Raw genomic sequence first — 24,440 nt, forward strand, 5'->3', positions numbered from 1 at the left:
AAATCAATAAAAATAAATGGCTCAACTAGATAAACACCAAGTCCTCTCTCAGGTCAAATAAGTTTGCTATTAATATGCTAAGGACATTGTGTGAAAGAAAATCAGGACTTACCCTTTGTAGCTCTAAAAGAAATTCTTTTCAAACCTTTTCTAATAAGTTTTACATAAAACCAATATATATAACATAAAAATGGCATTTTATGGGCATATGTGTATTCTCCAAGTTCAAATTTACGATATTTTTTCTTTTGGTTTCTTTTTTTTTTTTTTAATGATTTTTTATTATATTATGTTAGTCACCATACAGTACATCCCCGGTTTCCGATGTAAGGCTCGATGATTCTTTAGTTGCGTATAACACCCAGTGCACCATGCAATACGTGCCCTCCTTACTACCCATCACCAGTCTATCCCATTCCCCCACCCCCCTCCCCTCTGAGGCCCTCAGTTTGTTTCTCAGAGTCCTTAGTCTCCCATGCTTCACTCCCCCTTCTGATTACCCCCCCTTTCTTTATCCCTTTCTTCCCCTACTGATCATCCTAGTTCTTATGTTCCATAGATGAGAGAAATCATATGATAGTTGTCTTTCTCTGCTTGACTTATTTCACTTACAATTATCTCCTCCAGTGCCATCCATGTTGCAGCAAATGTTGAGAACTCGTTCTTTCTGATAGCTGAGTAATATTCCATTGTATATATGGACCACAACTTCTTAATCCAGTCATCTGTTGAAGGGCATCTCGGCTCCTTCCACGGTTTAGCTATTGTGGACATTGCTGCTACGAACATTGGGGTGCACATGGCCCTTCTCTTTACTACATCTGTATCTTCGGGGTAAACACCCAGTAGTGCAATGGCTGGATCATAGGGTAGCTCAATTTTTAACTTTTTAAGGGACCTCCACACTGTTTTCCAGAGTGGCTGTACCAACTTGCATTCCCACCAACAATGTAGGAGGGATCCCCTTTCTCCACATCCTCTCCAGCAATTGTTGTTTCTTGCCTTGTCTATTTTTGCCATTCTAACTGGCGTAAGGTGGTATCTCAGTGTGGTTTTGATTTGAATTTCCTTGATGGCTAATGATTTTGAACATTTTTTCATGTGTCTGTTAGCCATTTGTATGTCTTCATTGGAAAAGTGTCTGTTCATATCTTCTGCCCATTTTTTGATTTGTTTATTTGTTTCTCGTGTATTGAGTTTGAGAAGTTCTTTGTGGATCTTGGATACCAGTCCTTTATCTGTAGTGTCATTTGCAAATATATCCTCCCATTCCGTGGGCTGCCTCTTAGTTTTTCTGACTGTTTCCTTGGCTGTGCAGAAACTTTTAATCTTGATGAAGTCCCATAAATTCATTTTATCTTTTGTTTCTCTTGCCTTTGGGGATGTATCATGAAAAAGTTTGCTTTGGCCGATGTTGTAGAGGTTGCTGCCTATGTTCTCCTCTAGGATTTTGATGGATTCCTGTCTCACATCAAGGTCTTTCATCCATTTGAAGTTTATCTTTGTGTATGGTGTGAGAGAGTGATCAAGTTTCATTCTTTTGCATGTAGCTGTCCAATTTTCCCAGAACCATTTATTGAAGAGACTGTCTTTTTCCCACTGGATGTTTTTTCCTGCTTTATCAAAGATTACTTGCCCAAAGAGCTGAGGGTCCATTTCTGGGTTCTCTATTCTGTTCCATTGGTGTATGTGTCTGTTTTTGTGCCACTACCATGCTGTCTTTGTGATCACAGCTTTGTAGTACAGCTCGAAATCTGGCATTGTGATGCCCCCAGCTTTGTTTTTCCATTTCAACAGTTCCTTGGAGATTCGGGGCCTTTTCTGTTTCCATACAAATTTAAGGACTATTTGTTCCAGTTCTTTGAAAAATGTCCTCGGTATTTTGATCGGGATAGCATTGAAAGTGTAGATTGCTCTGGGTAGCATGGACATTTTAACTATGTTAATTCTTCCGATCCACGAGCATGGATTATCTTTCCATCTTTTTATGTCTTCCTCAATGTCTTTCAAGAGTGATTTATAGTTTCTAGAATATAGGTCCTTTACGTCTCTGGTTGAGTTAATTCCAAGGTAACATATGGTTTTTGGTGCTATTGTAAATGGGATGGATTCCCTAATTTCTCTTTCTTCAGTCTCATTATTCGTGTATAGAAATGCAACTGATTTCTGAGCATTGATTTTGTATCCCGCCACGTTACTGAATTGCTCTATAACTTCTAATAGTTTGGGAGTGGATTCTTTTGGGTTTTCCATATAGAGTATCATGTCATCTGCGAAGAGAGACATTTTGACTTCTTCTTTGCCGATTTGAATACCTTTGATCCCTTTTTGTCGTCTGATTGCTGTTGCAAGGACTTCTAGTACTATGTTGAATAATAGTGGCAAGAGTGGGCATCCTTGTCGTGTTCCTGATCTTAAGGGAAAGGCTTCCAGCTTTTCCCCATTGAGAATAATATTTGCAGTAGGCTTTTCATAGATGGCTTTTATGAGATTGAGAAATGTACCCTCTATTCCTACACTCTGAAGGGTTTTAATCAGGAAAGGATGCTGTATTTTGTCAAATGCTTTTTCGGCATCGATTGAGAGGATCATATGGTTCCTGAGTCTTTTCTTGTTGATATGATGTATCACGCTGATTGATTTGCGAATATTGAACCACACTTGCATCCCAGGTATGAATCCCACTTGATCATGGTGGATAATCCTTTTAATGTACTGTTGGATTCTATTAGCAAGGATCTTGTTGAGGATTTTGGTGTCCATATTCATTAGGGAAATCGATCTGTAATTCTCCTTTGTGAGGGGGTCTTTGCCTGGTTTGGGGATCAAGGTAATATTGGCCTCATAGAATGAGTTTGGTAGCTTTCCTTCTGTTTCTATTTTTTGAAATAGCTTTAGGAAAATAGGTATTATGTCTTCTTTGAATGTTTGGTAGAATTCCCCAGGAAAACCGTCCAGGCCTGGAGTTTTGTTATTTGGAAGTTTGTTTATCACTGACTCAATTTCTTCATAATTAAGTGGCCTGTTTAAGAAATCAATTTCTTCCTGTTTCAATCTTGGTAGTTTATAGGTTTCCAGGAAGTCCTCCATCTCTTCGAGATTGCTTAGTTTATTGGCATATAGCTGTTGATAAAAATTTCTAATAATCCTTCCAATTTCAATGGTGTTCGTCATGACCTCTCCTTTTTCATTCATAATTTTAATAATTTGGGTCCTTTCTCTTTTCTTTTGGATAAGTCTTGCCAGTGGTCTGTCAATTTTATTGATTCTCTCAAAGAACCAGCTTCTAGTCCTGTTGATCTGCTCTACTGTACTTCTGGTTTCTGATTGATTGATTTCTGCTCTAATTTGCTCAACTGCTTCCTCGTGCGTGGATTAGGCCTGTCCCTCTGTTGATGTTCCAGCTTCTTGAGGTGAGAATATGAAAACTGCATTTTAGATTTTTCTATTCTTTTGAGTGAGGCTTGGATGGCTATGTATTTCCCCCTTAGGACTGCCTTTGCAGTATCCCATAGGTTTTGGACTGTTGTATTTTCATTCTCATTGGTCTCCATAAATTGTTTAATTTGATTTTTGATTTCCTGGTTTATCAACTCATTCCTGAGCAGGATGGTTCTTAGTCTCCAAGTGTTTGAGTTTCTTCCAAATTTTTCCTTGTGGTTGAGTTCCAATTTCAGAGCGTTGTGGTCTAAGAATATGCAGGGGATAATTTCAATCTTTTGGTATCGGTTGAGACCTGTTTTGTGTCCCAGAACATGGTCTATTCTTGAGAATGTTCCATGGGCATTAGAATAGAATGAGTATTCTTTGGTTCTGGGGTGTAGTGTTCTATATATATCTATGAGGTCTAACTCGTCCAGTATGGCATTCAAAGCCTTTGATTCTTTGCTTAGTTTTTGCCAGGGTGTTCTGTCTATTTCTGATAGTGGAGTGTTGAGGTCCCCTACTATTAATGTATTTTTATCTATATGTCTCTTTATTCTGGTTAAGAGTGGGCTTGTGTATCTTGCTGCTCCCCTGTTGGGGGCATATATATTTATAATTGTCATATCCACTTGTTGAATACTTCCTTTAAGAATAATATAGTGCCCTTCTGCGTCTCTAACTATAGTCTGTAGTCTGTAGTTTAAAATCCAATTTATCTGATGTGAGAATTGCTACCCCAGCTTTCTTTTGAAGTCCATTTGCGTGAAAGATGGTACTCCATCCCTTTACTCTCAGTCTGAATGCATCTTTGGGTTCAAAATGAGTCTCTTGTAGACAGCAAATGGATGGGTCATTTCTTTTTATTCAATCTGCAACCCTGTGGCGTTTTATGGGAGCGTTTAAAGCATTCACATTGGCACTAAGAACTGAGAGATAGAGTTTTAATGATGCCATGTTGCCAGTAAAGTCTTTGTTTGTATTGGTTGTGACTTTCTTTTGTGTATCACTCTTGGGGCCTTTTTACCTTTATAGAACCCCCCTTAATATCTCCTGTAGGGCTGGTTTCGTGGTTACGAAATTGGTTAATGACTGGCGATTCTGAAATGTCTTTATTTCTCCATCAATTCTGAATGACAGCCTTGCTGGATAAAGGATCCTTGGCTGCATGTTTTTCTCTGAAAGAGCTTTAAAAATGCCCCCCCAACCCTTTCTCTCATTCCAGGTCTGTGTAGACAGGTCTGACGTAATTCTGATGCCTTTGCCTTGGTACGTGAGAAATTTCTTTGCCCTGGCCGCTTTCAATACTGTATCCTTGGATCTAATATTTGCGAATTGCACTATGACGTGACGTGACGTGGCGTAGGTTTGTCGTGGTTGAGATTGGGAGGGGTCCTCTCTGCCTCTTGGACACGAATGTTTGTTTCCCTCTCTAGATTAGGGAAGTTTTCAGCTACAATTTGTTCAAATATCTCTTCTAGACCTCTGTTTTTCTCCACCCCCTCGGGGATGCCGATGATTCTAACATTGGATCGTATCATTGAGTCAGTAATCTCCTGTAACCTACATTCGTGGGCGTGGATTTTTTTAAGACCAGCTTCTATTTTCGTTTTTTCCTCTATTAACCCATCCTCCAATTCACTAACCCATTCCTCTGCTTCGGTGACCCTGGCCGTCAGAGCCTCTAGTTTTGCCTGCATTTGGCTCATAGAATTTTTAATTTCTGTCAGATTCGCTCTCATTTCTGTCCTTAGGGATTCTATATTCTCAGTAACCTTTTCGTTAGTACTTTTTTCAATTCTACTCATCATTTTGACCATCGTTGCTCTGAATTCCATTTCTGATAATTTGGTTACATCCACATCCATTATTTCTGTGGCAGAGGCCACAGACTCACTGTCTTTTCTTTGCTGGGGTGGGGGGGGCTTCTCCTTCTTGTCATTCTGATGAGGAGAGGTTGCGGGGTTGTCCAGAGCCCAAATTATTGACTGGGTCCCAGGCCGTGCCCCTTGTTTTATAGGGATCTTAGGGACGTGGGCTTCTTCTTTAAGGATTTTATTTATTTATTTATGTGGCAGCCAACCAGCGAGAGAGGGAACAGAAGCAGGGGAGTGGGAGAGGAAGAAGCAGGCTCCCAGCGGAGGAGCCCGATGAGGGACTCCTTTCCGGAACACCAGGATCACGCCCTAAGCCGAAGACAGGCGCTCAATGACTGCGCCACCCAGGCGCCCGGGTTGTGGGCTTCTTGATTTTTCAGCCTGCCTTCTGGGGGAGGGGCCTGCCGCGCTGATACTCAGGCAACCCTGTTTGGGTAGAGTCTCCGTGTCCCCTGCGAGGGGGGATGGGGATGGGCACGCTGTGAGCTGGTATTTCCAGGCTTTTGTTCTCTGGCGGCTTTCCCTGGTGGTCTGCTGTGCCTCTTCTGAGAGTCAGAGCAGCAGAGGCTGAATTGTCACAGAACAGAGGGATTGCGGCCCGTTCTCCACTGATGTTCTGGCCACTTTAACTCTGTTACCGTTGGTGCTGCTCAACCCTGCAGCATCCCGGGATGTGCGCCCCACACCCGGGCGTCCCTGCCCTCACTTCCAGGGCTGGTGCATCTCTGTCCTTTGTGTTTCTAACGCCGCCAGCCGCCAGCCACCCCCGCGCGCTCCTGGATCTCCGGGTCTCAGTCTATGCCCAGTGAGCACACCGGGATTCCAGAGTTCCGTGAGAAGCCTGGTGGCGTGTGCACCCGGTTCAGGGTCTCAGTATGCTGTTTCGCAGGTGCTGACAGCGAGTCCGCCGGCTACCCCGTGCAGGTGGCCCGCCAGCCGCCAGCCGCCAGCCGCCCCGCGCGCGCTCCGAGAGCTCCCAGTCTCAGTCTGGATCCCGTGAGCACACCAGGATTCCGGTGTTCCGCGAGATGCCTGGTGGCGGGAGCTCCCGGCTCACCCGTTTCAGTCCGCTCTCTCGCGGGTGCCGTCCGCGAGCCCACCCGCTCTCCCGTGCAAGTGGCTACCGCTTCCCGGCGCCCGAACGCAGTGGCTCCCTCCCCCTTCCGTTTATCTTCCGATATCTGTGCGCGGTTTCATGGCTCCCCTGCTTCGTACCTCAATACTCAGCGCTGGAGATGTTCATTTGTAGAGATCCAGATGTATCTTCCTGCGTCTCAGGCTGGTTCCGTGGTTGTTTAGGCTGGTCTGGTACCTATCCAGCTCGACTCAGGGGACCGGCTGAAAAAGGGTCCCCTACTCCTCCGCCATCTTAACTCCCCCCCCAAATTTACTACATTTTCTGATTATAAAGACATATTGAGAGAATGAGGCTGATATAAATGAAACACCAGTTTAAAACTGGGAATGACAGATGATGGATGGATTCTTTTCAGCATCAGAGCCTCAGCATTCTACTTACTGTGTTTTGGTTGTTTGCTTTTGGTTGTGTAATGTCGAGAAAATCCTTATTCACATACATAGTTTAAATGATAGAAAAGATTAATAGTCTTGCAACCTCAGAATACTTCTCAGAATATGAAAATGATGAGACAGTCCTGGAAGTAAAATGTACTATCTTGACAGCATAAATCAGCTGATCTTCAGTATACAGGTATCCCCTGCTTTTTGAAACTTGAGGCTACACCACTTCACCTTTATACAAGACCTACCTACATTAATACCTCTTTTCGATAACCAAAGGAAATCCAAAGAGGATTTTTGCTCTGATGGACAAAAGGCAAAAGTGAAAATAGCATTCAGCACTTGTTCTGCAGCAAGTCCTTATAGAGGCAGCCAGCACCCCCAGCAGGGAGAACAGCCCTGCCAAACTCCTTCCCTGGGAACTACACTCAGCATCTCAGCATCAAGCCCTCGTAGCCTTGAACTATGTCTGTGAGCATCTTTATCTCAATTTATTTTGTGCATCCATTAGCACGATGTGTCCTAAGATATCAGCAAAGCCGAAGAGAGGTTGTTCTTTTCGTTATTCTGGGAATGCTCAAACATTTTTCCATATACATTAATGGCAATTGCTTCTTCTCTTTATAGCATTTTGACTGATGAAAGGTTTCATAGGAATGCCCCACTTTCAGATAGTGGGGGGAACCTATAGTAATTCAGCATATGTAATAAAAATAAATGTAGGGGCTCCTGGGTGGCTCAGTCGTTAAGCATCTACCTTTGGCTCAGGACGTGATCCCAGGGTCCTGGGATCAAGCCCTGCATTGGGCTCCCTGCTCCCCTGGGAGCCTGCTTTTTCCTCTCCCACTTCCCCTGCTTGTGTTCCCTCTCTCACTGGCTGTCTCTCTCTGTGTCAAATAAATAAATAAATAAGCTTAAAAAAAATAAATGTAAACATTTGCAACACCCTTGTATGCTACAGTGCCAAATGAACCCCCAAACCTGGGTGGCTTGCTGTAAATAGTGTCTATTTCTTGATCTATTTCTTGACCATATTACACGTCCAGTTCAGGCTGAGGTTAGGGAGGAGGAGTTCTGATCCACAAGGTTTCTCAGGCATCCAGGATGTTGCAGATGGCGTCCCCATCTAGTAGCTGTACCATCTGGAGCAGTAGCATCCTTCGTTGCTGAGGCAGGGGCAGAGGTATTTGGAGTGGGAAACATTGTCTGGATTTTAAACAGAGACCATTCTTTACGCATGTGAGTATAAAACACATACAGCACTTCTGCTCAGTATTTGCCAAAACTAGTCTTATGTATGGCCTTATTTCAGAAAGTAATGTGTGATTCCCATGAGCTAAATATGCAGAAGCACCCGGAAGAGCTACAAAAGAGCAAATCTCAAACATGGCTCATAATTGGAAATTTTAGGCTCCTGAGCCCCACCCTACAGCCCTGGAATCAGGATCTCTGGGATCCAGTTGGGAAATTTGCATCTTGAAAAAGATTTCACAGCCAATTCTTATTATCAACAGAAAGCTACTGCTGTGAACAAGGAGTGTTTTTAAAGTAGAGGAAAAGCAACAATTAGATCTGCGGATTTAAGATTACCCTGGGTGCAAGTGTTGGAGTTGGATTCAAGAGGGGAGAAACTAGAAGCTGGGATTTCATGTCACACAACATATAGAGTTTAATGAGCAAACATAAATACGTGTGCTTATATATCATGCAATGTTAGCAGGACCAGCTCAATCTGAGAGTCTAACAACATTATTATAAAATTTCTCTTTAGATTTTAGGAATCTCCTCCCACCCCTTCCTTGACACTCAGAAAACCAGTAGGATAGGCACAAAGAGGCCTTGTCACCTCATCCAATAAATGTTTTGCATGCCATTGCTGCTGATGCTGTTGGTTGTATAGCGCTAGCCCAGCGCCCATAGGAGTCCCTGAATAGGGACAGGGGAGTGGGATAGGTGGGTGTGGCCTGCTTCTCTCTTGAGAGGTGGCTGGACGTGGTCAAACTTTCCTTCATGCCTGTTAGGGCAACACAGAATATGGTTATATTGCCGTCTCTGCTGCTTTCCGAGAAAACTGAGATGTGAGAGTAGATCTGCAATGGGAGAAAATAACCAGTGCATGATTATTTTAAAAGTTAAACCTACCTTGGGGCGCCTGGGTGGCACAGCGGTTAAGTGTCTGCCTTTGGCTCAGGGCGTGATCCCGGCGTTATGGGATCGAGCCCCACATCAGGCTCCTCCACTATGAGCCTGCTTCTTCCTCTCCCACTCCCCCTGCTTGTGTTCCCTCTCTCGCTGGCTGTCTCTATCCTGTCGAATAAATAAATAAAATCTTTAAAAAAAAAAAAAAGTTAAACCTATCCAGTTAGTGCTGGATCATTTAAAGATTGACCATCCAAGTATGTACAGGTTTCTCTTCCTACATGCTGCCTGAATCTTGGCTGATTCACCTGGCATTGTTAGCATCTCTCCAAAATGCTACTTGTGATAGGAAAGTGGGGAGTCAGGGAATCTCCAAACACTTTGGTAAGAGGATAGGTTCTCTTCCTTTCAAATATTATGCTCAGTGCTTATCAGTTGTTCATGTACCATGGCTTGAAATAAGTGGAATATTGATAAGAACTTAGCACTGCTGCTAAGTACTTTCTTTAAGAGAGATGGGTGGACTTGTAGTCAGGTTCTCTTTTTAACGCCATGCTTTGTTTTTTTCTTGCATTGATAGAGCCCGGGGTTCAGTTTCCCCTACCAACGGGGGGGGGGGGGGGGAAGCCTAATTAGCAGCTCTAAGTTGAAACTGGAACTTGTCATCTTGGTATAAAAGTAATAACTAACAACAGGTTTAAGTTTCTCCCAAATTACTTTGCTCTTTCTTTTCATTTTTTCCTTCACGTTTTTTAAATACATTTAAAAAATACAGAGCAAAGAAAGGACAATTATTTCTAATACATTCTAACCTAAAATTACTCAAAAACACAACTATTATATAACTTCAAAATATTTGATACTAATACTAAAATTAATATATTAAAATAAAGCATTTAATATACCACACATCCAAACATTTCACTTACCAGCTTTTTTAGATTAAGAACATGAAATATCAGAATTCTATTCAGTAAACACAAATAAGAAGTTGCAACAACATATAAAGACCTATTATAGAACTAAGAGAAAAGTGGAACAAGGGTGGAGAGGAAGAATCCAGAAAGACAGAGACTAAGAGTAGACTACTTCATGGCTATGCATATAGTCCCATCTGTAGAAATAAATACTATACTGCAACCCCACACAGAGTACAGACGGAAAGAGAAATCTGCAGTGGAAAGAGACTGCAAATATTTGCCTTCATACCATAATACTTCTCTATGGGGATTTTGATTGGCTATTGATCCTGAAGACTTTTAAAGCCTTGTTAAGTTTTCACAACTTTGAATATAAATGGTAATATCTCTTGGCACTTGTTCAATGAGCTAAGTGAAACTGATCCAGAGGCAGAAGCTGCCACATTCCAGATATGGAGTATTTTGAGCTGTAATTACTTACATAATTCTAATCTTTGACAGGGTATAGAAATAGTCCTCAAATAACTATATGGGGCAAGTTGATGTGAGCTACTGTGACTTAAGTTTCACTTATAATTCTCAATGATGCTGTTCTTAGGTCCTTGCTTGATTTGATTACCTACATGTGTATTTGTTTTTTCTGACAAGTGTAGTAGTTAGCACTTTTTAGACAGTTTTCAAATTGAGCAAAAATTACTTGGTTTTTAATAGGGTTTGCAATGATTATATCCAGGATTGGCACCTACTAAAGGGGAATTTGTTTTTAATCAATATTAAGTTCTTTCCCATTCTGTCAAATTGAATCTTTGCCATATATTGTTCAATGTTTTGATCACGGTTGTGTCCAAATATACTCTTCCTCTCTGTGGTGATTTTGACATAGGTGGCAGTCTCATATGGTAAGTTTGAATGCTAGTGTAACCTTTTTAAGGGAGAAAGAAGCAGTAAGACTTTGAATACAGAAAGCCTTTATGTCAAGGGTAACCAGTTTGGCTATCCACCAAGTTAGGCTTTAGGTTTACTAACAGATACAGATATACTAAGTGAAAAATAGATTCATTCCTCTGTTTCTTAACACTTACAAAACCTCTTGGCTTAGTGTCAGTCCACCTTATCGATTCTATCAGTGATTCTGTTTATCACATCAGAAATTTGAGTGCTGACATTTCTATCCCATAAAATAATTGCCAGTTAGATATTACATGATTTCCATGAATTGACAAACTTGTCCTTGAGAAATGAAGTCAAGTTAAAGACTTTCCCAAACAAATAAAAGCTGAGGGAGTTCATCACCACTATATCTGCCCTAAAATAAATGCTAAAAGTTCTTCAAGCTGAAATGAAAGGATGTTAATTGGTAACATAGAAACATATGAAAATATAAAACACAATGGTAAAGATAGGTCTATAGTGAATCAGAATACTCTAAGACTGTAACATGGTGATATGTTAATCACTTATCCCTAGTAAAAAGGTTAAAGGACAAAAGTATTACAAGTAAGTATGACTACAATAATTTGTTAATGGATACACAATATAGAAGTAAATTGAGAGATCAGAAACAAATGGGGGAGGAGTAAAAGGTAGAGTCTTTTTTTTTTTTTTTTAAGATTTTATTTAATTTGACAGAGAGAAAGAGACCACAAGCGGGGCAGTAGCAGAGGGAGAGGGAGAAGCAGGCTCCCCATGGAGCAGGGAGCCCTGACATGAGGCTTGATCCCAGGACCCCAAGATCATGACCTAAGCCGAAGGCAGACACTTAACAGACTGAGCCAGCCAGGTGCCCCAAGAGTCTTTACATGCTATTGAAATTAAGTTATCAGCTTAAAATAATCTTTTATGTTTTATGTGAAACTCAGGGTAACCGCAAAGCAAAAACCTACAGTAGATACTCATAAGATAAAAAGAAGGAAATAAAAGCATACCACTATGGAAATCCATCAGTTTACAGAGGAAGACAGCAAAAGAGGACAAAAGGAGCAAAGGAACTAAGTAATGGTCAGAAAACAATAATATGGCATTGGTAAGCCCTTACTTAGCAAGTCTTTATACCTGTTAATTTAAATGTAAATGTATTAAATTCTCTCATCAAAAGGCATAGAGTGGCTGAATGGATTAAAAAACCGCCAACAAGATCCAACTATATGTTGCCCACAAGAGACTCATATCAGCTTCAGGGACCACATAACCTAAAAGTGAAGAGATGGAAAGGATATTCCATGAAAATGGAAAGCAAGAGGGGAAGAGTAGCTAACTTAAGGTAGACAAAAGAGAATTTAAGTCAAAAACCATAATGAGAGACAAAGAAGGTCATTATAAAATGACAAAGGTGTCAATTCATGAAGAAAATATAATAATCATTAATACAGATACACCTAAATTGAAGCATTTAAATATATTTTTAAAAATACTAACAGATGTGAAGGGAGAATTAGGTAACAATACAGTAATAATAAAGGACTTTAATATCCCACATTCAACAATGGATGGATCAGCCAAGCAGACAATCAATAAGGAAACATTGATTTTAAACTACACTTTAAACCAAATGGACCTAACAGACATATACAGAACATTCCATCCAACAGCAGCAGAATCCATATTCTTCTCAAGTGCACATCGAACATTCTCCAGAACAGATCATATGTTAGGTCACAAACAAGTCTCAGCAAATTTAAAAGGGTTGAAACATACAAAATATCTTTCCCAACCACAGTGGTATGAAACTAGAAATCAGTAACAGTAAGAAAACTGGAAAAAATTCATAATTCATAAATGTGTAAATTGAACAACACACTCTTGAACAACCAATGGGCCAAAGGAGAAATCAAAAAGTATCTTGAAACAAACAAAAATGAAAACACAACATACCCAAACTATTAGAAATAGTAAAATCAGCACTAAGAGAGAATTTTATAGAAAAATTTAAGAAAAAAGAAAGATCTCAAATAAACAACCTAACTTTACACCTCAAGGAACTAGAAAAAGAACTTTGAACAAATTTAGTTTAAAAGTTAGAAGGAAGGAACAAAAGATCAGAGCAGAAAAATGAAATAAAGACCAGAAAAACAATAGAAAAGATCAATGAAACTAAAAGTTGGTTTTTTGAAAAGACAAATAGAAGTGACAAACCTTTAGTTGGACTAAGAAAATAAAAGAGTAGATAGCTATAAATAAATTTAGAAATGAAAGAGGAGACATTATAGCTGATAACACACAAATGTAAAGGTTCATAAGAGACGAGTATGCCTAGAACTGGATTACCTAGGAGAAGTGGATAAATTCCTAGAAATATACAACCTATTCAAATTGAATGATGAAGAAACAGAAAATCTGAACAGACCAAACGTAAGGAGACTAAAGTAGTCATCAAAAACATCTCAAAAAAAAAAAAAAAAAAAAAAAAAAAGCCCAGAACCAGATGGTTTTGATGGAGAATTCTGCCAAACATTTAAAGAATTAACACCAGTTCTTCTGAAACTTTTCCAAAAAATGGATGAGGAGGGAACACTCCCAAACTCATTTTAGGAGGCCAGCATTACCCTAATACCAAAGCCAGATAAGGAGTCCACAAGGAAAGAAAACTACAGAACAGTATCTCTGATGAATATAGATGCAAACATTTTTAACAAAATACTAGCAAACCAAAATCGACAGCATATTAGAAAGATCATACACCATGATCAAGTGGGATTTAACCCTGAGATACAAGAATGGTTCAATATATGTAAATCAGTAAATGTTATATATATACCACATTAATAGAATGAAAAATAAAAATCATACAATCATCTCAATAGATGCAGAAAAACAAAATTGACAAAATTGCCACCATGGCAAAAGCTCTCAATAAATTGGGTATGGAAGGAATGTACCTCAGCATAATTAAGGCCACATATATGACAAGCCCATTAACATAATACTCAATGGTGAAAGTTTGAAAGTTTTTCCTCTAAGATTGGGAAGAAGACAAAGGTGCCCACTCTCACCACTCATATTCAACATAGTACTGAAAGTTCTAGCCAGAGCATTTAGGAAAGAAATAAAAGGCAACCAAATATGAAAGGAAGAAATATAATTGTCTCTATTTGCAGAACATGATCTTATATATAGAAAATCCTAAAGACTCCATGAAAATACTGTTAGAACTAATAAATGAATTTCATAAATTGCAGGATACTAATCAACATAGAAAATCAGTTGCATTCATATAGACTAACCATGAACTATCCAAAAAAGAAATAAAGCAAACCATTTGTAGTAGCACCAAAAACAGCAAAATACTTAGCAATAAATTTAACCAAAGAGGTGAAAGATCTCTACTCTGAAAACTATAAGACGTTGAGGAAAGAAATTGAACATAAAAAATAAATGGAAAGGTATTCTGTGTTCATGTATTAGAACAATATTGTTAGGGGCGCCTGGGTGGCACAGCGGTTAAGTGTCTGCCTTCAGCTCAGGGCGTGATCCCAGCGTTATGGGATCGAGCCCCACATCAGGCTCCTCCGCTATGAGCCTGCTTCTTCCTCTCCCACTCCCCCTGCTTGTGTTCCCTCTCTCGCTGGCTGTCTCTATCTCTGTCAAATAAATAAATAAAATCTTTAAAAAAAAAGAACAATATTGTTAAAATATCCTTACTACCTGAAGTGTTCTACATATTCAGTGCAATCCCTATCAAAAGTCCAGTGGCATTTTTCACAGAAATAAAACAAACAATCCTAAAATTAATATAGAATTGCCAAAGACCCCAAATAGCCAATCCTGGGAAAGAAGGAGAAAATTGGACACATCATACTATCTGATTTTAAATTATATTACAAAGCTATAGTAATCAGAACAGTATAATACTGCCATAAAAACAGACACATAGACCAGTGGAACAGAATCAAGCTCCCAGAAATAAACCATCCATATACTGTCAATTAATATTTGACAAGGGAGCCAAGAATACTCACTGGGGAAAGGACAGTCTCTTTAATAAATGGTGTTGGGGAAACTGGATATTCACACACAAAAGAATGAAATTGGATTTCTAACTTACATCATACACAAAAATTAACACGAAATGGATTAAAGATGGAAATGTGAAACCTGAAACCATAAAACTCCCAGAAGAAAACACATGGACAAAAGCTCCATGACATTGGTCTTAGCAATGACTTTTTGGATATGATACCAAAAGGGCAAGCAATGAAAGCAAATTAAACCAGTAGGACTACATCAAACTAAAAAGCTTCTGCAAAGCTAAGGAAACCATCAATAAAATGAAAACCCAACATGAAGAATGGGAGAAAAACCTTTGCAAACCATTTTTCTGATAAGGGGTTAATATCCAAAATAAATAAGGAACTGAAAATTCAATAGCAAAAAAACAAACAATCCAATGAAAAAATGGGTGGAAGACCTCAACAGACATTTTTCTAAAGAAGACATACAAATGGCCAACGGGTACACAAAAAGATGTTCAACATCACTAATCATCAGAAAAATGCAAATTAAAAGCACAATGAGATATCAGCTCACACCCATTAAAATGACTATCTATCAAAACAAGAAGAGATAGCAAGTGTTGGTAAGGTTGTGGACGAGAGGGAATCCCATGCACTATTGGTAGGAATATAAATTTAGTACAGCCACTGTGGAAAACAGTATGGAGGGTCCTCAAAAAAATAAATCTAGAACTACCATATGATCTAGCAGTTTCACTTCTGGGTATATGTCTGAAGGAAATGAAATCACTATCTTAAAGAGATATTTGCACTTCCATGTTCACTGCGACATTATGCACAATAGCAAAGACATGGAAACAACCTAAATGTCCATCATTGGATGAATGGATAAAGAAGATGTGATACACACACACACACACACACACGAAAATTACTTACCCATTAAAAAAGGATATCCTGTCATTTGCAACAACATGGATGAACATTGAGGGCACTATGCTAAGTGAAACAAAAGTCAAAGAAAGACAAATACTGTATGACCTCACTTACATGTGGAATCTAAAAAAGGTGAACTCACAGAAACAGAGATTAGAATAGTGGTTGCCAGGGGGTGGGGGATGGAATTAATGGTGAGATGTTGTTCAAATGGTATAAACTTCTGATTTTAAGATGAGTAAGTTCTGAGGCTCAAATGTATAGCAATCCATAAAGACTAATGGTAGATTAGTTGTCACCCAACTCCTGGGGGTGGGCATAGGGAGTGACTGCAAATAAGTAAGAGGTTTCTTTTTGGGGTGATAGAAATGTTGAAAAATTAGATTTTTGGTGATGGTTTAACAACTGCGTAAATATACAACATCCATTGAATTATATTATATACCTTTAACAGGTGAATTTTATGGTTTGTAAATCATATGTCAATGAATGTATATTATTTTATTTATTTTTTTAAAGATTTTATTTCTTTGAGAGAGAGAGCACAAGGCGGGGAGAGGGAGGGAGAAGCAGGCTCCCTACCTAGCAGGGAGCCCGATGCAGGACTTGATCCCAGGACCCCGGTTTCATGACCCGAGCCCAAGGCAGGTGCTCAACTGACTGAACCACCCAGGCACCCTAATAAACGTATTTTAAAATAAGGCAAAGTTTGCTGGAGGAGGCAGGCATGGTATAAGGAAACTTTTTTTTTTTTTTTTTTTTTTTTTTTTTTAAGGATGGAAAGGATTTATGTGAATGATATAGATAGGGAAAGGGGAAGGATCCAGAGTGAAGAGAGAGAAGATAATACAAGAGAGAAGTAATAACATTGACAAGTCAAAGATAATATAAACCAGACTAAGATCAACAGTTAATTTGGAGGGGCACCTGGGTGGCTCAGTTGGTGAAGCATCTGCCTTTGGCTTAGGTCATGATCTCAGAGTCCTGGGATCAGGCCCCTGCTGCAGGGAATCTGCTTGTTTCTCTGCCCCTCCCTGTGCCCCTCTTACCCCACCAGTCCCCCTCAGACTCCCCCGTACTCGATATTCCGTTTGTGAGCTCATTCTCCCTCTCTCTCTCTCAAATACATTTTTAAAAAGAGTTAATTTGAAGAGGGAATGGCATGGACAGAAATTACTTCTGAGGCAAAGTAAAGGAGATGAGCTTGTTGTAGACAAGAGAAAAAGGGAAGAAAAGTGAGAGTGTTCATATTTGATGGTCTATGACTTTTCATGCAGAAGGCAAAGTAACATATTGGAGTGATGAATTTAGTAACTTCAGGAGAATAGTGATGGTTCAGACAACAAATACGAAGAATAAAAAAGAAAGCTGATTGATTATATGAATAGAAGGATTTTGGAGCCATTAAGGGCTTACTTGAGTTTAAATCAAAATTTGTAAAACACTTAATCGTCAAGGTTATACATTTTTCTCCAGCAGCTCTAGCTTTCCAGGAAACAGAAGCAGAAAAAAACTGATGGGCTAACTGCATGTAAACCTGTATTTGAACCGATAGAGTACAGGTCCCGATAAGGTTGGATGTAAAAGTGCAGATTTAATCAAACATTTTGGGTATGATCATCACAACCTAAATGATAAATTTCAAGATGTGAAACATATTTTAGAAAAAGAATTTCAATTTAGTTCATCAGAATTAGACTTAAGTCATTCCAATTCCATTTTTAAGCTTAATGAGCCTCTGGGAGATTTTAGAAGTGGTGCTAATAGTAGTAATGCTTCCTTATCAAAAAGAAATCTCAGAAAAACTAGAAGCCACCTACCATTCTACCAGTTGGGTCAGGCAGGAGGTCCAGAACATCTGAACACACGGATGATTGCTGGATATGTAGATTCCTGGGTCCTTTCTCACAAACACTGAGTTATGCTCTGGGGGACAGCCCAAACATTCTGTATTTTTAGCCAGGTAGAAAGGTGATGCTATTGTTAAAATGGTGAAGTTTTTCTAGTAAGAATTTAAGCTGAAAGGTGATCGTGGAAAAAAGATCAATTAAAAAAAGGGAAGAGGGGATAATCTCTATGGTTTGTCAAAAAGCTTAAGTTCCTGAAGGATTTTCTGGACTCTATTATTTGCTATGATTAAATCTTCAACTCTTAAGTAATTCAAACCTTTTCTTCACATACATTAATAAATTGGGAATTCCAAGAAAGAGGGTTTCTTTAATGCGTGCAAAAAAACTAAAAGTGATATAAACAGATGTGAAGGGAAGAGAATAACCAGATCTCACAGGAAACAAAATCGAGTAATAAATGTCTGTCAAAAGTCATTGCTTCTTTTGCACACTAAAGCCCTTAATTACCTTGCTTTATAGCACCAGATTCATGGAATGTCAAACTCCAACACCAGTTCATAATGCCACAATGAAGTTGAAATGTGACTGTGAATGCTTTATTCTTCGAATATGGTCTCATAATGCTTCATAAGAAGCATTTTATCTAAGTTGGTTTTAACTACGAAGTTTTGCCTTAAAATAACCGTCCCTCCTACCTCCCTACCCTCACACAGCCCCCCAAAATTACAAGCTGCAAAAGTTTGAAGTGAATTGTGCCCCTCCCCAACACACACACACACACACACACAAACTTTTTGACACTGCCCTCCTAGGCCCTCAAACTCTACGTAACTCCATCAGAGCCTCCCCTGGGCCATTTTTATCCCCTGCTAGGCCTCAGGGCCCCAAAGATCAGCCTCCCCCGCTTTCCCCAGCAGTCCTGAAAGTCCGGTCGGGTCCGGACGGGGCGGGGCGGGGCGGGGCGGGCCTGCTCCATTGGAGCCGGACGGGGGGGGGGGTGGAGGAGCAGATAGGACCGGTCCGGCTTGCTTAAAAGCCGCCAGCTTTTCGTCCCCGCATCTCTTCCAGGAAGAATGAACCTACTTCAAAAGCTAAGTTTTGCCTGACTTGGAGTTTGGAAGCAACAAAAATAACTTTTCAAAAAACTTTTGGCCGCTTCTGCTCCCCCCGATGCATAGTTTCCTGATGGTCCGCCCCCGGGCCAAACTAAGGAAGCCCCCTCCCCCTCCCCGCCTCCTGTGAGGCGCACGGAGCCACCGCCCCCGGGTCGGGTCGCAGGGGCAGGCGGGTGCGCACCGAGTGGCTGCCGCCGCCGCGGAAACCGTCGGCCTCCTGGGCCCCTGCCCCGCCGCAGCATGGACTACCTGACCACATTCACGGGGAAGAGCGGGCGCCTTCTGCGGGGCACTGCCAACCGCCTGTGGGGCTTCGGGGGTGGCGGCGAAGCCCGGCAGGTGCGCTTCGAGGATTACCTGAGGGAGCCCGCCCAGGGGGACCCCGGGTGCGGGTCCCTGCCCCACCGGCCCCCGGCGCCGTCCAGCCCGGAGGGACCTGGTGAGCCCAGCCTTCCTTCGCCTCCCGCGCGGCCGTCCCGGGCTGAGGGCTGGGGCGGGAGGCGGGGCGGCGGCGGCCAGGGCTCGGGGTGGCAGTGCGCGGCCCCGGCTGGCGCCGGACGTGAACTGGGTGCGCGGGGGTCTCGCGGCCGGGCGTTGGCAGGTGTGTCTGGGCGGGAGGCAGGGAGGGGGTGAGGAGGGAAGGACTGGCTCTGCTCGGGGGACGGAAGACTTTCTGCAGTGTGCGTCGTAGCTTTCCCTGCTCTGCTCTTCCTGCTTTCTTCACCTAGAGTCGACTTTCTTTACCCCGCCAAGTGTTCGGAGGGTCTGATCCATTCTTTTTCCCCTCCCACTGGGAGGTGATTATTGAACCAATTATGATGCAGGTGTTTTTCGTCTTTGAGGTAATTAAGAACGCCGTGCCGGGTTTGGTGTTTTGGTTTGGCTCAGTGTTTTTATTTGATATTTGTCAACTGTTAGGATTCACTTCAGCACTTAATATTACTTTGGAAAAGAAAATGCTTAATTTACACTGGAACCTAAGGTGATTTTTGTGCCATGTACTTTGAAAGGCTGTGTGGTCTTGAGATGGCAGAACTTAGAGACTTTTTTTTTTTTTCTCAATGATCCCCTACACCCATTCTTGTGTTAGTTTTTTTTCCCCACCATAAAAGTTTCGTACCTTTTATACTCTGTGAGCTTTTCTCTATTTTCTAAACTCTCTACTGCTCATAAGTTTACTGTCTTAACACCGAAATGTACATTAGAACAAATCAGTCATAAAGGCACGATACTCATATCTGATGGAATTTTAAAAAGCGTTCGCTGAAGAGGTATTGCATATGATAACTTCTCCAGTGTCATTGACCTCCTGAGTTAATAAGTGGCAGACCTCTCCTAGTCATTTATATTTCATTTTTGTTAGTTGTTCTAATGTGCATTTTGGTGTTATGAGAGTAAACTTAGCATTCGAGTTTAGAAAATAGAGAAAAGCTCACAGAGTGTAAAATCTATCCATAACCCCACATCCTGCCATTCATTTTAAAGCAGTGAAACAGTGGAGACATCTATTGACCTGTGTGTGTAGGTGTGTAATTTAAACTTTGAAGAAACTTGAATATTAAAATCTTAATTTTAGCATTCCCCCTTTAAATCCTCACTTTACATAACAAATTGTCTTTAGAATTCCTGTTTATGGAATTAAAAAATGAAAAAGGAAAATGAAAATGAAAAATGAAAAATACTATATTTTTGCTTTGAAGTGTTAACTGGATGCAGAATTCTCCTAAAGGTGGGACCAAGGAGGAGGACTGAACCTTTAAAGTGTTTGAATAAAGGATTTTTTAAAATGAGTTTTTAGTTGCCTAATTGAAAACAAATGATAGGTGACCAGCCTCTAGATAGATGGAGAATTCAGAAATATGTGGTGTAACTTAACCAGAAAGGCATATGATCAGTATTTTAATGAGCCCAAACATATACATTGGATTCATTCATTCAAAAACATTTAGTGAGCCAACTACTATATCTGACACTCGCCTTCAGGGTTGCAGTTTTAAAATTCCTCTCCTCTCCTGTTGAAGCTGCATTATCAACTCATGGCATATTGTTTAATATTTATGGTGCCCCCAGATCTCTGACACAAGTTAGGCCTTGTGATGTCCCAGTGATGACCACAGTCAGGTGGGCAGGTACATCCTATCATTAACTTGCTGAAAGAATTTGTCCATTTACTTAATCTCTTTGGGCCTATATTTTCTTGTTTGTAAATGAGGATTTAGAGCTCTTTTTCATTTGGAACACAACAAGTGAAAATGATGGGTGGTAAAGCCAGAAAATAGCATTTGGGTGTAAAAACATTGTGGGTCTATGAAGTTATGCCTCCAGAGTTCTAAAGGCAGTTCAAGAAATTAGTGCTCCAGCAACAATTTGATCACCATTTTTAGAATAAGTATAGCTTCCTGGATTGACTCCTTTGAGAGGCAACATGTGTATATACAAGTGAAAAGTAGGTGGTGCTTTGTTTCTAGTTAGCCTTTACTTAAAATGAGAACTCTGTTTTTTTGCAGCTGCCTACCCAATGTATTTGGCTATAGGATTTTTCTTTTTTTTTAATTGTGTCTTTCAGAGTGTGTATCTGTCAGTATCTGTTTGAAAGATTTCTTTTGCCCTTTCTGCTTGTGACGACCTTTATTTCAGATTTTTATGCTTAAGTTTCCTATTGTCTCTCACCCTTCCTTCAATTCTTTAAAATGTCCTGTGTACTATCGTAGTATTTCTTGTACAGACAGATCCACGCTTGTAGATTGGCTGCACTCCAGGACCCAGTTTGTTATAGTGATGTTGCCCCATTTTGGGTTCAGTAATGATGTTGATAAAATAGCTTTATTGTTGACATACTAAGGATGAATTAGATAAAATTTTGGTCAAATGTTTTTGATTTTATTCTTTCTATAAACAAACCACCTACTGTGCTGTTAGTGTTACTGATGCCTTTACTCTCCTAGGTGGCTGCTTTTGCTCTTACTAGCTTTTAGTGTTTTCTGACCCCAACATTAAGTAGTTTCCCCTTAGAAAACCATAATTGGGACTTAGACACATTAAGGAACTTATCACATCATTGCTTTAGTTAATAACAATTACAAAGAAAACATCTTATGATGCAATTCTTGTTTCTGCCTAAAGAGTAAATTATGACTTGATTCAAGAAAAATTTTTGGACCTTGAGTATAGCTCTTGTTCAGGAACATGACCATAAGCCTGTACTATGCAGCCTTTTTCTTTTTTTTTTTTTTTCATTTTTTAAATTTTAAAATCAATTAATTAACATATAGTATATTATCAGTTTGAGGCAGAGTTTAATGATTCATCAATGGCATATAACACCCAGTGTTCATTACATCAAGTGCCCTCCTTAATGCTCATCACCCAGTTACCCCATCCCCCCTACCCACCTCCCCTCTAGCCACCCTCAGTTTGTTTCCTATATTTAAGAGTCTCTTATGGTTTGTCTCCCTCCCTGATTTCCCCTTATTTTATTTTTCCCTCCTTTCCCCTATGTTCATGTTTTGTTTCTTAAATTCCACATGAGTGAAATCATACAATATATGTCTTTCTCTGACATATTTCACCTAGCCTTTAAAAGTATTCACTTTACTGGATCATATAGTAATAAATAAGTATAAATAAATAGATTTATCAAGTTTAAGTCTCAACTTACTGTGATTAGTTATTATCATAAACCACCCTGCTATGTCAACTCTGTTTTCCCACTTGGTGGCAATATACTTGAAACACATCTCAGTCTTGTTTAAAATTTATTTTCATTTAGTTTTAGTGATTAAAACATGAGCTTTTGGGAGGAAACAGCAACAAAAATAATAGTTGCCAGGAACATGGGCACTACCAAATATTTAATTCTAATAACAACTCTATAAGATAGATACTGTTATCCCATTTTTCTGATGAAGAAACTGAGCCAGACAAAAAAATAAGGGATGTAGAATCTATTTGAGTGTTATCTTCGTATTTCTAAGAGTGATGGCCCTGTCAGACGGGGGAAAAAATGTGAGAAGAATGCAGAGCTCTATCATGTATGATGTTAAACTAAAACAAGTTAAATTAGGTAAAGGATAGGGTGGGTTGTCATTGAAACTTCTTTAGGGTTAGAAAGATATTAAAATGAGCTGAAAAAGCAAAATCCAATGAAGATGTTAGAAAAGTTATATTTTACATTAGAAATTGCAGATGTGCATTATCTAAGAGATAATAGTTTATTTTGAACCCATGAAAGACCAAGTGGTTCTAAAAGATTTGGAGGACCAGTTGTTGCAGTAACTATTAAACTCCCAAAACTCACAGTGTGGGTAAGTGGAGGAGAGTGACCCTAGATGTCTACAGTCTTAGTCTCATTTCTTAAGGCGGGCGGAAGGGTAGATGAGGGAGAACAACCTCACCTTGATAAACAACCTGTCTGCTCTCATGGTAACTGATGATAAGATTGAGCCCTTCATATTGTTTCCTTCTTAAGCATGAGGTAGATTTCCCTATTTTAGAATTGCTTCTCATCTCACAGGACCACTGAACTGAAGTCTTTTGTATTTGTGTTTTCGGACAAAACTGTCTCTGAATATTTGACACTACAATAAATCAGTGATTCTCAGTCTTTAGTGTGTGTCAGAATCACCTGAAAATCTAGTAAAACAAAAATGATGGGCCCCTTCTCAAGAACCTCTGATTTAGTACTTCTGGGTTGGGCCCCATAATTTGCATTTCTAACAATTTACCAAGTAATACTGGTGCTGCTGGTCTAGGACCACACGTTGAGACCACACATTCCTTAATGGGTCTTTTATCCATGGTAAAGTTAGGAGTAAATATAGGTAATAAATTTCATTTATTAAATGCTTAGAATTAATATTTTTGAATTAAGTTTAGGAATAATCAGTGTGTTTGGTCTTTAAAATACTATGTTTTAGGGGCCCCTCGGTGGCTCAGTTGATTAAGTGTCCCACTCGATTTCGGCTCAGGTCGTGATCTCAGGGCTGTGAGATCGAGCCCCATGTCAGGTTCCATGCTCAACACAGAGTCAGCTTAAAATTCTCGACCTATCCTTGGGCCCATCCCCACCTTTCATGAGCGCATTCACTCTGTCTCTCTCTCTCTCAAAAAAATTATGTTTCAGAAAATTAGGCCTGTTAGAGTACATACAGATTAGTCTTGTAAATACAGTTGAAAATGAGTGCGTAATTGTTTTTAAATTGAAAGGTGCAAGTAATTGGCTAAATTTAGAAACTATGAGACTACTTAGAACTTAATTATATTTAAAACTTTATTCTAATGTATTTACCTACAGTATGTTCTTAGAAAGGTTTACTTGTTAGAGGCAATTAAAGTGTTTAAAATAGAATATAGTAAATTTATAAATGCAGTTTAATGTGTGTGAGAAAATTTAATTACCCAGGTTTATAAATAGGATTATTTAAGGATATTTAGTTTGTTTTCTGTTTGAGTTGATCATCTAGCAAAAGTACCTAGGGAAGTGTGTTAGGAGTTACTAGATTTATAAATAAAATGCACTTCATAGTTGAAGGCTTAAGGGAAAGCTAAGTTTTTATATTTGTACTTTAATAAATCAATCATTAACTAAAAAATAAAGTAACTGCAAATAGTTTTTTGTTTATAAAGGCTCTCTTCATGGTCACCAACAAACTTATATTAAGAGACTCTTGATAAATTTTGTTGAACAAAAAAGGGACATGTTTTAAGGTCA

At 39.7% G+C, this 24,440-nt stretch overlaps 1 protein-coding gene across 25 annotated transcripts in view; it reads left to right on the forward strand.

Moving 5' to 3' along the window:
- OXR1 (oxidation resistance 1) overlaps positions 1–24,440 on the forward strand; it is a 680,801-nt gene that overhangs the window by 587,888 nt on the left and 68,473 nt on the right. For 3 of the 25 annotated variants that reach the window (XM_026495578.4, XM_057307972.1, XM_057307973.1), the window contains exon 1: positions 18,854–19,069. The exons of 17 other annotated variants lie outside the window; for them this stretch is intronic. Coding sequence is in view for 4 of the 8 variants with exons in the window: in XM_044382648.3 (XP_044238583.3) it covers positions 18,971–19,169 (199 nt within the window). In the remaining 4 variants the exon portion in view is untranslated. Of the gene's footprint in view, positions 1–18,851; positions 19,170–24,440 lie in introns of those variants that run through there. 5 more of the 25 variants (XM_044382648.3, XM_026495575.4, XM_057307966.1 and 2 more) reach the window with 3 other exon arrangements.

Source organism: Ursus arctos, unplaced genomic scaffold (assembly GCF_023065955.2).
Source record: "Ursus arctos isolate Adak ecotype North America unplaced genomic scaffold, UrsArc2.0 scaffold_6, whole genome shotgun sequence".
Classification (NCBI taxonomy): domain Eukaryota; kingdom Metazoa; phylum Chordata; class Mammalia; order Carnivora; family Ursidae; genus Ursus; species Ursus arctos.